Below are 13,275 nucleotides of genomic sequence, written 5' to 3' on the forward strand. Positions count from 1 at the left end.
CACCAAAACTCAGGAGAGGGAAGTTTAAAACCAATAACCAGAAATCCTGCTGCACTCAGCAGGGAATAAACTTTGAAAATCATTTCCCCTAGAGGTGATACAGGCTGGAATTGCTTCCAGAAATGTTTAGATAAGTTCATGGATATCAGAATCAGAGTGGTTCTTGGGTAGAATTAGCATGTTAGGAGGCCTCTGCACTGTGGGAATGATGTCAGAGAGGAAGTCCCTAGCAGAGCCAAACGCCTGGGCCAGACCTAGCAGCGCTGTCCCTGCGTGTGTGTGTGTTTGAGTCTGTGTTTAGGACTAGCTTGTTCCTATCTGATGGGGATAGCTCCCCTCTCACCAGTCCACCTCTGTTCTGAAACTCCCTTTACTTCCTCCCCAGTCCATCACTCTCATTGCTGCTCCCACATCCCCCTTAAACTCCATTCCAGGAGTTCCCTAGCCCAACTCCCAGAATTTCACTCTCAGTGCTAACCTTTGTCTCCGGCTTGTCCCTGCCATCTCACCTCTCATCACAGAGCAGCCACCACCACCCCCCGTGTACTGTCTTCTAGCACAGGCGCCTTGCCTGGCAGTGCGCGTGAGCTGGTGAGGACTGGAATCTCCTGCCAGACCCTCCGGTTAATGCTGTTGGCATGCAGCTTCTCTCTCTGGCTTCTTGCCCAGAGTCCATCTCTGCCTGGCTGCCTCTCCCAGGGTCCCCAGCAGAGGCTGATGTTCAAGCCCTTCAGGGACCCACAACCCTGGAGAGCTTGGGCACGTTAGGGTGAACTGATATCCACACTGGGTAAAGGGTCACCATCAGGAAACAGGCTTGCTTGGGTCTGTGCCAGGCTATCTGTCTTGTGCAGAAGGTCTTGGGGGACTGGTATTAGCAGGGAAGGCAAGGTTATGGAGTCTGCTTGCTTGGGCCGTGTAACTAGCTGTGAGCTCTGTTTTAGCACCACGGATAGCGGTCTTGGGCGCAACCAGGATTTCAGCACCATGGACAGCCCAACGCGGTGCCTCGGCTGGCTCTTGGAGCTGAGCCTCTCCAACCTCTGCTACCTACCTCCGCCACCATCTCCAGAGAAATCATTTATCCATTCGCCAAGACTATTGGGCACCTACCTATGGTGTGCCAGTCACTGTCTTAGACGCTGGCAGCACTTTATGGAATGAAGCAACACTTGCCCTGTGGAGCTTCCATTCTCCCCGGTGTAGATGGACTCCTACCCCATAGGCTTCCACTGACATTCCCAGAGCTTGTTCCAGGCAAGGTGGCCATGGAGGCTGAAGAGATTATGCCTTCCTGCAAACCTGATTCTGCGGCTTAACTCTGGTGGAAGGGAGCTGGAGAGGTAGGAAATAGGGATTGGTGAGGCCAGTTCAGAGGGTATTTTAGGATGCTAGGAACCCAGTGTGATCCACTCATGCCCCATGAGTCCCCAGTGCCTATGGAAATAAATAGCAGTTCCCCAACCTGTCATTCAAGCCCTTGGTAAAATGTTCCTGATCCATATTGCCAGTTCTATCTTCTTACTCTCTTCTTCTGCTTCTTACACTCTAGCCAAACTGGATTCTCAAAGAATCTTTTGGTTGCAATATGACAGAAAACTCAACTCTAACAGACCTAAACAGTAAGTGGATGTTACTGACTCTCGTAACTGGAAAGCCCAAAGGTATGGCTGACCTCGGGCAAGGTTTGATCCACTGGCTCAAGCAATGTCACTCTGGAACTACTCTCTCCGTTTCTCTGCTCTGCCTTCTCTGGTGTCAGCTACATCCTTGGCCTCCTCAGGGCTGCCCCCAGCAACTCTATAGCCTCCCTCTCTTGGTAACAGAATGACTGCAGCAGCCTAGTCCCTACATCCTTGCCCCACACCATTTAGGGAGCAAATGTCTCCAAGGACCTCATTGACTGGCTCCCATGCCTCTCCCAAACCATTCCTCACAGTCAGGGCAGGAAAGACAGTTGGTTTAAGCCAATCAGGGCCCACTTCAGGAGCTGGGAAGTGGGATGGGGGTCATTTCCACCCAAACCACATGACTGAATATGGAACAGCAGGGGATCCCCAAAGAAATGGAGCTGCTATTGGGGAAATGGGAAAGATGGAGGCTGGAAGGGCAGTTAACAGGTGTCCAATTATTGAGCGTGCTAGTTTTTTTATTCTGATTCTGTGATTTTGCACCTGTTTAATCCACCTACTGATACCCTCTACCACTTTCAAGGCTCTTCTCAAGTGCTCCTGCCTCCCGACACCACTCCTGTCTCTGACTCTTCTGATCCCTCCCATCACTGTGCTTACTTCTCCCTTCTATCCGCTCACAATTCCCTGATCTGCAGGCAGTGAGGGGAGTGGACATGCATCCCAGGGCACGTGTGCTGGAGCTGGGTGATGGATGGCCGCTGTCACATTGGCTCAGTGGGGTGAGTTAACAGCACTGCTGAGCCACAGGCAGGCCAGGAGAGCTGGCTGGCTGGGCAGCCTGGGCTGTCCCTGGTGCCCAGGTCCACACAGCCTGGGCTGTCCCCTGTCGTCACCCCCAGTGAAAGCTTGGACTTGCCCGATCTGTGGGTAGAGTGTTAGCCCCTGAAGCTGCCCTGGCAGGGCCAGTCCAAATGTGACAATGGCAGAGGATGTGCGTGGAGGAGGTGGCCTCGCCTGAGAGTAATGGCACTTGGGGGATGGTCAGTGGGGTCCCGAGAGAGCAGACACTAGGATGCTGGCAGCACCCTGGATTCCTTTTCCCACTGTGGCTACACTGCCTCCTCTTCAAAGTGTTAACCTTCTTCAGGCGTCTCTGGCATTGGCCAGGGGTGAGGGACTCGTTGGGGGAGAGGAAGGACTTGTAAGGCGCCTGCTGGTTTAAAAGAGAGGAGACTGGAGCTGAGTGTCAGAGGGAGGAGGGAAGAAACTCAGAGGCACGGGGTGGGGTGGGTAAATCTGAGGGGGTGCAGTGACAGGGGCTGGGCTGTGAGTCTGGGGAGGGGCCAGAGCCACTATTCATTCCCACCACTGAGACTTACAGCTTCCCTCAATGATGTGACACCCACATCAGCACTTTTCCTTTCCGTGCTCTTGTTTTAATAACAAGTTGGGCTCAGCAAGGGGCTGGCCACATCTCCTGATGTCTTTCCCCATTTGATGGGGATCCTCACCCTGTCCAGGGGCTGCTGGTCTGGAGCAGAGCTCAGGGTAGCCAAGGGCTCATGTGAGGGACTAGTGGGGATTCTCTGTCCCCTGTGAGCCCCGTGAGCACTTCCTAGAGACAGCTAGGGGGGCAGGACAAGAGAGAGGCTTCTTGTCCCAGGCCTCCCTATCGATCATCTTCTAAATCACTAACCAAAGGGATGTATTACATCCAAGCCAACTTCAGAGAAATCTCATTCTTCAGTGGGACTAACGGGACCAGATGTTGGAGAGACTTGCCTAGGTGACCCCACATTGACAGGCTTGAAAAGGCAGGTGGGGATGGGGCTGGGGAGAGCTTCCTGCCTCTCCACTTTTGCCCTCTTCTTGGGTGCCCCCAATGCCCTTAGGGGCTGAGGACGGGAGGGCTGCTGCCCGCTGACTCCCTCACTCTGGGTATATGGGCTTTGGTTTCCTCACTGGAAAACTCCATCGACCAGACAGGGCATCTCAGTCCATTTGGGCTGCTATAACAAAATACCACACACTTGATGGCTTGTAAACCGAGGTTTATTTCTCATAGCTCTGGAGGCTGGGAAGTCCAAGATCAAGGCACTGGCAGATTTGGTGTCTGGTGAGAGCCTGCCTCCTGTTGCACCTGTACACACCATCTTCTCTCAGTGTCCTCACATGGTGGAAGGGGCGAGGGAGCTCTTTGGGGTCTCTTTTACAAGGGCACTAATCCGATTTATGAGGGCTCCACACTAATGACCTAATCTCCTCCCAAAGGCCCACCTACTAATACTACCATGCAGAGGGTTAGCTTTTCAATATGTAAATTTTGAGGGGACACAAACTTTCAGTCTATAACAGAGGAGGATGAACAACTAGGCATTGAATGGATGCAGTGTGACTTGGTCGTGTGTCGAAAGCCATAGGAGGCAGTGGGTGTGTCAGGAACCATTCTTGTCCCTTCTGCTAAACTTGTGAGGTCCTGGGGTCAGGACAGGCTGGTAATTATCACAGAGCTGAAGTTGTAAGGGCACCAAATGTCTGCTCCAATTTATTTCCTTCAACCGCAGAGTACTCGGTGACGTAGGCAGTTGTGGGTGCCATTTGCAGATAGGGATGCACCAGAGTCAGAGGGACTTCCGTGGGCACACTACTAGTCAGAGGTGGAGCTGGGACTCAGATTCTGGCTTTCAGCTCCCAGGTTAGAGCTCTGCCCACCACCCCGGGCCTTGCCCAGAGCTGAGCCCAGAAGAGCTGTGAGCGGCAGTACAGCAGGGACCTTAGGGCAGAGACTGCAACCAGACTTCTGGCTCTGCCATGTCTAGCAGTGTGCCCTTGGGCAAGTTACTTCACCTCTCTGAGCCTCCGTTTGTCACCTGTAAAATGGGGATAATGATAGTACCTAACTCATAAAGTTGTTGAGAGAATTAAGTGAGATGCTATATATAAATATGTATAGTATATGAAACAAAGAGAGAATTTCTTATCAAGTTAAACACATGCTTACCATTTGCCTTCGCAATCCCGCTTCCATGAGAAATGAAGACGTGTCCACCAAAGGCAGCTTTGTCATCACCAAAATCTAGAAACAGCGCCGGTGAATGGATAAACAAGCTGCAGTCCATTCAAACAATGGAATACTGCTCAGCAATCCAAAGGAACCAACTACCGATTCAGGCGACAACGTTGATGATCAGGGACATTGTGCTAAGTGAAAGAAGCCAGACACAAAAGACTGCATACTGTATACTTCTATTTCTATGAGACTCTAGAAAAGGCAAAACTATTGCGACAAAAAGCAGATCAGTGGTTGCTGAGGCTGGCAGAGGGATTGATAGCAGAGGGACGCAGGGAACACTTTGGGGGGATGAAACTCTTCTCTATCTTGATTGTGGTGTTGGATACGTTTGTCAGAACTCACCAGACTATAGATTTAGAGGAGGTGAATTTTACTTTATATGTCAAAATAAAAAGACAACACTGCTCTTTAAAAAGCAGAGCCAGGGGCATAGTAAATGCTATATAGCTGTTATCTGCCATTACTATTATTATTACTGTTACAATTATGATTACCCTGGGAAGAGTCTCTGGATTAGTCGTCCACACCCTGGACCCACCCTAGCCCTGCCCCACCTTCCTGCTCAGGTTGGCAGAGGTGGATGTACTGGGTCTTCCCTGCTGACCCAGCTCCCATGGGTGCAGACAGCCGGGTGGGGAGCTCAGGGAGGGTGCTCAGCTGTTTCCGAAGTCTGGTTTCCCTCCTGCTGATCCTGCGAGGTGCTCAATGACACGTTAGCAAGAAAGATGCCACAAGAAATAAAGTTTGTTATGAATTATTCTACTTGGGGCTAATTATAGGCCCAGAGGAGAGGATTATTTACAGAGGCAGGAGGCAGCAGGGAGGGAGAGGGGCCTGGAGGCGTGGAAACAAGTGGAGGGCTGGAGAGAGTGAAGCAAATGGGGCGGTGTTTGGGGGTAGTAGAAGCACTTTTTTAATAAAAGCCGTAACTAAACGCGGGTCCAAGCTGATGGAAGTGTCTCAGTAGACAGATCAGAGGCCCCAGGCCTTACTATGTCCTTGAGATGGACTGGGATCCCGCAGGCCACCAGGCTTTTCTGGGTGAGGTGTGTGTGAGGTGACAGCGGTGTCCAGACTGAGCTAGAAGGGATGCTGGGGATGACCTGAGCCAATTGTGGGCGCCCACTGGTTCTAGCAGGCCAGGCAGGGAAGGCCCAGAGGGGACACGGTGAACTGTGCCATGCCTGAAGAGTGTTGCCAATGGTGGCTCACGGACACAAAGGCCTGGTGTGGCCCTAGCTTCCGATTCTTCAGTGGGGGTAGATACCAACGTTGATGTGAAACTTCCTAGTCTCTAAAAGTTGATTTAAACCTATAAGACACACCTAGGGGCCTGTAGCCAGCAGTTTGCATCCTCTGAAAGCCAGCCTGGCCTCCCATTTTTCCAACTGGAAGACAGAGGCCCAAACAGCACTTGAGGTTCAGCAACTCAGCCCTCGACTGGACCTGCTCGCAGTGAGCAGGGCTCGGTCTAGCCACGGACCCCCACCCCGTGCCCCCAACAGACAGCAGCCATCGCACACTTGTGTCTGCGGCAGGGTGGGTTTGTGGCTCTCAGCTTGTCCAGAGGGCAGTGATCTTGCTCTCCCGCGTGTGTGAGCAGTGGCCCAAGGCTTTTCCAGGTATTTACGCCTGGCTGCATCGCCATCTACCCACTCAACCAGGCAGGAAATGACCAAGTCATCTTCTGCTCCCCGCCTGCCTTCCTCCCAGCCAGGATGGTGACTCTCCTTACCCTGCCCCCAACCCCACTGAGAGGCTTTTAACATCCTCCACCTCTCCGGAGGCCGGTTCAGGGTCAGACAGCTCCTTGTACTGTGGTGACAGCCTTCACTCTCCCTTCCCTCCCCAACAGAGCCATCTCTCTACAGCTCTCTGATCCCATCGGCCCTGCTCCAGAACCTTCCCTGCTTTTCCATGTTCAGTGTCCTGGCACAGATTCAAACCCTTTCTAATCCTATCCATGCTGCCACTAGATATGTCCTGCCTCAAATTCCTTGCTACTGTTGTTCCCCCAGCCTAGGATGCCTTTCCCTACTGCTCCCTCCAGGCCGTTGCCTTTTCCCCTCCCTTGCCCACCCACCCTGCGGCAGGGCACGCACACTGCATTCTGTGCCTATCCCGGCCAGATGGTATGCGCCCCAAAGACCCTCTGCAGCCCAGAGCTCAGGGTCTGGCACAGAACAGGTTCTCCAGAAACATAATCATTCCTTCACTCAGAAATATGTAGTGACAGGGCCTCTGGTTCCAGGCAAACAGACAACAAAGAAAAATTCAAATAGGGAACCCATCAGAGGCGGTGGGCACTAGAGAATGACAGGCGTGCTCTCTTGGATGGATGGGGCGCTCAGAGAAAGCCTCTCTGAGGAGGTGCTGTGAGCCGAGACCAGGACAATGAAGAGTAAGTGAGCTACAGCACCCTCAGCTGTAGGGGAGAGGGAACCGCGGGCACAATGGCTCTGAGGCAGGACTGAGCTTGAAGGGGCAGAAGAACAGAGGAAAGGCCGGGTGTTGGTGAGTTGAGAGGACAGTGGCCTGTGACATCTGAAGGAACAAGAAACAAAGAGAAGAGGCAGAGCCAACAGGTTTCCAGCCAGGGCAGTGACAGTGCTGTTTGCATGGGGAGATGACTGTTTACGGGGTGCCACACAGGATGGCTGAGAGGAAGAAACATCCTGCAGAGTTGGGCCTGAAGGTCCTACAGTGGGGATTTTGGAGTCTTCTGCTCTGACGTCCTCGTTGAAGCCTGCTGTTCTCCAGGAGCGAGGGGAAAGCAGATGAGAGGAACAGGAGGGAGGGAGGAGCCTAGGCAGAGCCCTCAAGGAAGAGGCCAGGAGGAGCTCTTAACTCAGACAGAGGGGTTCCTTGGCAGATGGGAGACGCGGAGGTGAAAGCCCGACTGTAGTGGCTGAGTCAGGAACAGGGTGAGGGAGAGCAGAACGGGAGCCCAGAGGGGAAAAGAGAGAAGGGACCTGTGCTGGAAAGGGGCAAAACAGTTAAACAAATGGTTTTCTTGTCTTTGATGGAGAGGAGTTGAGCATCCTTGGACACCCTTTGGTCATCCAGGCATTTTACGTAGCTCAGTGACACCGGCTCCAGGAAGCCCTGTTGGACACCTCAGATCAGCACTGGCCGCCCCGCCCCGCCCTGCCCCACCCAGTTATGTGCTCTCATGCCACCAGTGCTTCTCTGACAGAACTCTGACTTACGGCTTGTAACCTTGGACTTACGGCCCTGACACCTAGCCAGTGTCTGTCTCCCATGAGTAAGCTCCTGAGAGAGGGGCCTGATTTTGTCCTTCATGGAAAATCCAGGTCGTTACCCAGGGCCTGGTGGGAGAGGCTGAGAATGCCAGGGAAAGCGGCACAGCCCTGGCAGGGAGGCCTGGAGAGAGCCGAGGCTGCTGGGTGGTGAATTGGCCCAGAAGGAGGTCGTGCCGACCTTGAAGTAAGCCAGCATTTCAGCAGGGGGCAGACGTGCTCCGGATCAGGGTGGACATGGATGCCACACAGATACTCTGCCCGCAGAGCTTCCACAGGGGCTCACATTCCCTCTCGACCTCCCACCCCCCTCACACTCCATTTGGGTTGCTCTGATGGCGACACCCACGTCCTGGTTTGGGGGCAGATGAAGGTCTGCCTCATCCGTATCCAGCTGAAGTCAGGCCCCAGCTGATTCTCCACATCCAACAGCCAGGATCAGGCCCTGGCGGGGTCTTTGTTGGAAGAAAGGCTGCCTGGATGAAGCCACCCCATTCCCACCCAGTGCCCCTCTCTGGGATGGGGGTTTGGAGAGAGACAGGGCCGGCCTCGGGGACTGACCGGCTCTCCCCGCTGGTCCCGGCAGGAAAGCAGGTGTCTGTGACCTGGCGGGCTGACCCAAGAGCCCTCCTTCCAGGGCCTCCCTTGGGGGGACGACCACCCCCTAGGAACAGGCCACTGTTCCAGAGAGAGCCAGAGGGTCCCAGAGAGAGCACCATGCAGGGGCCAAAATAGGGGCCCTCTGCACCCTCTCGCTTCCCTCAATTCATTAAGACCTGTAAATTTTCTCATTAATATTCTTAAAGTTCGTTTTGAGGGGAACAAGCGCAGAGATAATTGATAATAAACCCCCAGTTAATGCCCTCAGTTTACTGTATGTAATTTATATCTGCTGATAGCGTCTCTCACTCCCAATTACCCATTTAGCTGTGGCGATAACAGCAGTTCAGTGAGACCAATACCAACTTTTACATATTCCAGACTGATAGCAATAAATACCCACACAGGGAAACTCACTGGGCCTACTGTATTTTTTATTAAGATTTAAATATTCATGCAATTATTAGTGATTTATTAAGAGCTAATGACCCCTTCAAGAGGCTCTCTAAATCTTCACCCAAAGAAGCCCTGGCCTTCCCCTCCCCCTTCACCCCCATCTCTCCTTACTGCTGCCCCCCCCATCCCAACCCAAATCAGAGAAATGAGCTGTTCTTTCGCAGCCTGGATGACATCACAGCATCACCGATGTTTCCATGGCAACGGCAGGCAGGTGAGGTGGAGGCCAAGGATAGAGGTCAGGCCTAGGGAGAGGCTGGGTTTCTTGAAGGTAGAGGCTCCTGTTCCTTCCTCCATCAGACCTGGGGGACACAGGGATGAGGAGGCCACCCACCGGCCCCTCTGCACCCCCACTGGCTAATGGCCACACTGCAGCCTCCTCCAGGCTGGTCTCCAGGAGCACCTCCTTCCCACCTCGTTCTGGCCTTAGTGTCACTCAACCCCACCCTTTTCGGTACCCCTCCTACCTTCACGCTTGTCTGAGTCTCTTCCTATTCCGTTAGGGGCCCTTGGGAGGAAGTACACCAGCCTCTCTCTCCCCTGCTGCCCTCTCCCTCCTTTCTTTCATTTTAAAATGTTCCACCCTAATTACGTCAAGGACAGGAGGGTGTGCAGGGGTCTGGGATTCTGGGACTCAAGGCCCAGAGAGGGCAGTGACTCACCTCAGGCTGCACAGCGAGGCCCAGGTCATCTCTCCTTCCTCCATGTTCCCTCATACCCCTGCTTCCTCCAGCCCCCTCTCCTCCACCCGCAAGACCTCCAAGCCCATTAAAGGGGCAGGAAAGATAATGAACAAACCAGGAAAACATGAAATCAATATCAGGAGGAAAAAGTACGGCTGCCATTAAGTGAAATAAACAAGCTGGTAATTATTTGGACAGCGGGTAATTAAAATGGGGTGAGGGCTCATTACTGTCTTGTTGGGGTATGATGGGCGGGCGTGGTCAGACACCCTCTTCCCAGCTGTAAGGTCGCAGCCAGGCCTGAGCTCCTGCCGACCCAGATTTGGGGGGATTGTAGTAGAGGATTTCCTCTATGGAGTGCCCACCCCTGACCTGCCTGTGTCTCCAGCAGCGTTCTCCCTGCTCCCCGGCTCAAGATCTGAGGCCCAGAGCAAAGGCAGGAAAGGCAGAGCAGCCCTCAGGCTGCCGTCTGCCCCCACCACTATCCAGAACCGGGAGCAGCAGCTCACTGCCGGTTCTCAGACCCTCAGCCTCTGGGAAAGGGGCAATGCCCTCAGGCCTCAGCTGAGGGTGGACTCTTGTGATGACAGTTAAATCCAAGTCACCTGGGGTGATGGACAGATGACCCCCTCCAGCCTCTGCCAGGCCCCAGGGGACCTCCTTCAGGAGGCCATGATGAAGAGGGGTCCCAAGGAGAAGACAGGATGATGGAGTGGGTGCTGGCCAGGGTGGGAAGAGTGGGGGAGGAGAGGAAACCAGGAGAGCAGAGCAGTGATGGAGAGGGGGGCTCCCCCTCGCCCTGCCGTGACCCCAGTTCTTAGATCTGTACAGTTGGAGGAGACCTCGGACATTGTCCAGTCTGGCTTTGGCCTGCCAACTTGTTTGGCCCACACGGTGTTTAAGTGTTTAAATTAGTTGTCAACATTTTAAAATAGGAAATTTCAAATAAAAATGATTTCTAGCTTTTCTTGGAAGAAAAAAACTCCAGCAACTCCTGGCTGGCCTGCCACCTGGCAGTGGTTGGCTGAGCTGAGCTGGCCCCTTGGACGGGCATCTTCACTCTCCACTTCTTCTGGGCTTCATCAGCCCCTGAAGACACCTGAGTTCGCCAGCCCTGACGCAGTCCCATCCCTTCTGGGGCCCAGAGAGGGCAATGACTTGCCCAAGGCCACACAGCCAGGTAGAGGCAGAGTGGGGACTGGGGACCCAGTCCCCTGATGCCCATCCAAAGGCTCTGCTTCTGCCCTCAGCAAGTCCATGCCCTGGACCTGTCACTGGCAGGCACAGCCCAGTGCCCAGCCCAGGAGCTGTCAAGTGACGGGGGAGATTTCAACTGTACCAGACCCCCAACTTTTCAGTGCCTGAGCTGGACACTGCTGAGAAGAGGTGGCTCGGGCCTGCTGCATGCCCTTGAGGGTGCACAGTGTGATGGAGGCAGCCACTGACCAATGGCCTACATCAGTGGGTAATGCTCTCTCAGCCGGGGAGCCGGAGGAGGGGCAGTGCAGCCCCTATGCAGAGAGGAGCTGGAGAGGGTGTCCGGAGGAGGTGACACCTTGAGTCATCAGTTAACAGGGCTGGGGGACATTGGGGTGTCTGGGGTGCCCTGCAGGTACAGGGGAAAGTTGGGGTGGGGGCGGGGTCTGGGCGTGCTGGGAGAGGGGATTAGTGGATGCGCTGAGCTGACTGCTGGGTATAGGTTGGTGCCAAGAGATGAGGCTGCTACATCGGGTGTGCAGGGGGGTGTGGGGTGTATGGGGAACCGACCTTTACCCTGCGGTCAGTGGGAACCGTTGCAGGGCTTGAAGGGTGGGATCAGATTTTCTTTCTAGAAATAGCACTGTGGTGGCATTGTTGATGGTACCAAAGCCGGGAGGTGGTCCCAGGAGGACAAATTTCGGGGGCTGGAGGTGGGGGGTAGCCCCCAAAGTGCAAGAGAGGAGGGAGTGGGTGGGAGAGAGGCTGGGGGGGATAGAATAGTGGATGGTGAGGAGGTGAGAAGGCCCAGCAGCTCTGAGACTCCTGCTGAGTGTCAGCTCTGGGAGCAGGAAGTTTGGGGGAGCTCCCGAGCCCAGCCTGGGAAGTGCCCGGGGTGAGGTTGTGGGGCACCCAGAGGCAGGGAAAATGTCGGATGCAGCTCAGCTGCGAGGGGGGATGAGGGGCCCTAGCTGGTGAGCAGGAGCTTGTGGGAAGGTGAGGAGCTATGGAAACAGGGGCCCCAGGAGAGGGCAGAGCACAGCCAAGCTGCTGCGTGGACAAGGACAGGGGAGGAGCTGCGGTTGCTCCTGGCCGCCACCACTGCTGGTAGGAGTTGGATCTGGTACGGAGTTTTCCTGTAGGTCCTGTAGGTGACCTGTGGCTACAGGGTCACCATCCTAGTGAGGGCATCAGCCGCTCTGGCCAGATTTAGCCCAGAGGAGAGTGAGCAGTGCTGGTGTGCACGTGTGTTCCCAGGGGACTTGGTGTGTGTGCCCACAAATGCCCGAGCACTGGTGTGGCGAGCGTAATTCTGGGACACTGTGTCCAGGACTTCCCAGGTGGGGCTGTGGCCACTGGACGCTCCATAGGGCAGGGACATGAGTCTGGCTTGGGCACTGCTGTGTGGCTCGTGTCCAGCACATTTGCTGAACCAGTGTGACCTGGTTAAGGGCGTGGGACACAGTAGTCAGCCTGGGTAGGAATCCACCACTCACCACTTACTTCACCTGTCCCCACCTCAGTTTCTTCACCTGGAAGTTGGAGGTTTAAAATAGTTTGGCTCCTAGAATTGTCATGAGGGCCAAATGAGACAATCCATGTAAAGTTCGCCACTATTATCATGGTATGACTGTGTATGGGTGTATGCATGCGTGAGCATGTGTGCACATGTGCACGTGTGTGTGTGAGCCTGTGTGCCTGTGCTCGTGCTGGCTGGGGTTGTGGGCAGTGTCTCCCACCGGCCGAGGGCAGATCACTGGGTGGCCTCCCTCTGGGTGGCCCCCCTTTTGTCTCTGGGCTCCATCCTGGGAGGAGGGGTGCGACTGCCTTGCCCTGTGCACCCTGAGCTGAGCCCAGCCGGGGAGCAGAGCTGCCGCTCCTGGACCACCCCTGGCCCCTGCTCAGGCCGGGCTCACACTAAACCAGTGAAATATGAAATGCCAGCATATCCAGGACAGGGCCCTTAATTAAATTAATTGCTGGCAACATTGTAAAAGTGCTGATGGGGTCATAAACGGTGCCTGAGCAGTGTTGTTCATCATCCCCTTGGACTTGTGGGGGCCACACCTGGGCTGGGAGCAGGGATAGCTGTGCCAGGCTGAGACACCAGGGAGCTCTGCAGCCACCAGGGCCTCCGGCGGGCAGGCCGGCCACGGGAGAAGGAAATGGGAGCATGGGGGGGCAGCTTGTCTTAAGGGTGCATGTGTGGAACAGTTGCACCATCCTTACTTAGCCTGTGTATTTACCTGGTGAAGGATGGAAATGGGGAGGGATGCCTTGGGAGCTGGCAAGGGGTGGTGGGGAGAGGGAAGTGTCCTCCAGCCTCCTGGCCACTCAGAATTACCCTCGATACAAGGCAACCTGAAAATCTT

General features: G+C 54.6%; 1 protein-coding gene across 4 annotated transcripts in view; it reads left to right on the forward strand.

The window, feature by feature from the left end:
• Nucleotides 1–13,275, forward strand: part of UNC5A (unc-5 netrin receptor A) — a 62,539-nt gene that overhangs the window by 23,419 nt on the left and 25,845 nt on the right. Inside the window, exon 2 of one of the 4 annotated variants that reach the window (XM_060296667.1) lies at nucleotides 1,553–1,622. The exons of 2 other annotated variants lie outside the window; for them this stretch is intronic. In XM_060296667.1, coding sequence (XP_060152650.1) covers nucleotides 1,589–1,622 — 34 coding nt within the window. In that variant the 5' untranslated portion in view covers nucleotides 1,553–1,588. Of the gene's footprint in view, nucleotides 1–1,552; nucleotides 1,623–2,370; nucleotides 2,414–13,275 lie in introns of those variants that run through there. One more of the 4 variants, XM_060296668.1, reaches the window with a different exon arrangement.

This window comes from Globicephala melas, chromosome 3 (genome assembly GCF_963455315.2).
Source record: "Globicephala melas chromosome 3, mGloMel1.2, whole genome shotgun sequence".
NCBI lineage: Eukaryota > Metazoa > Chordata > Mammalia > Artiodactyla > Delphinidae > Globicephala > Globicephala melas.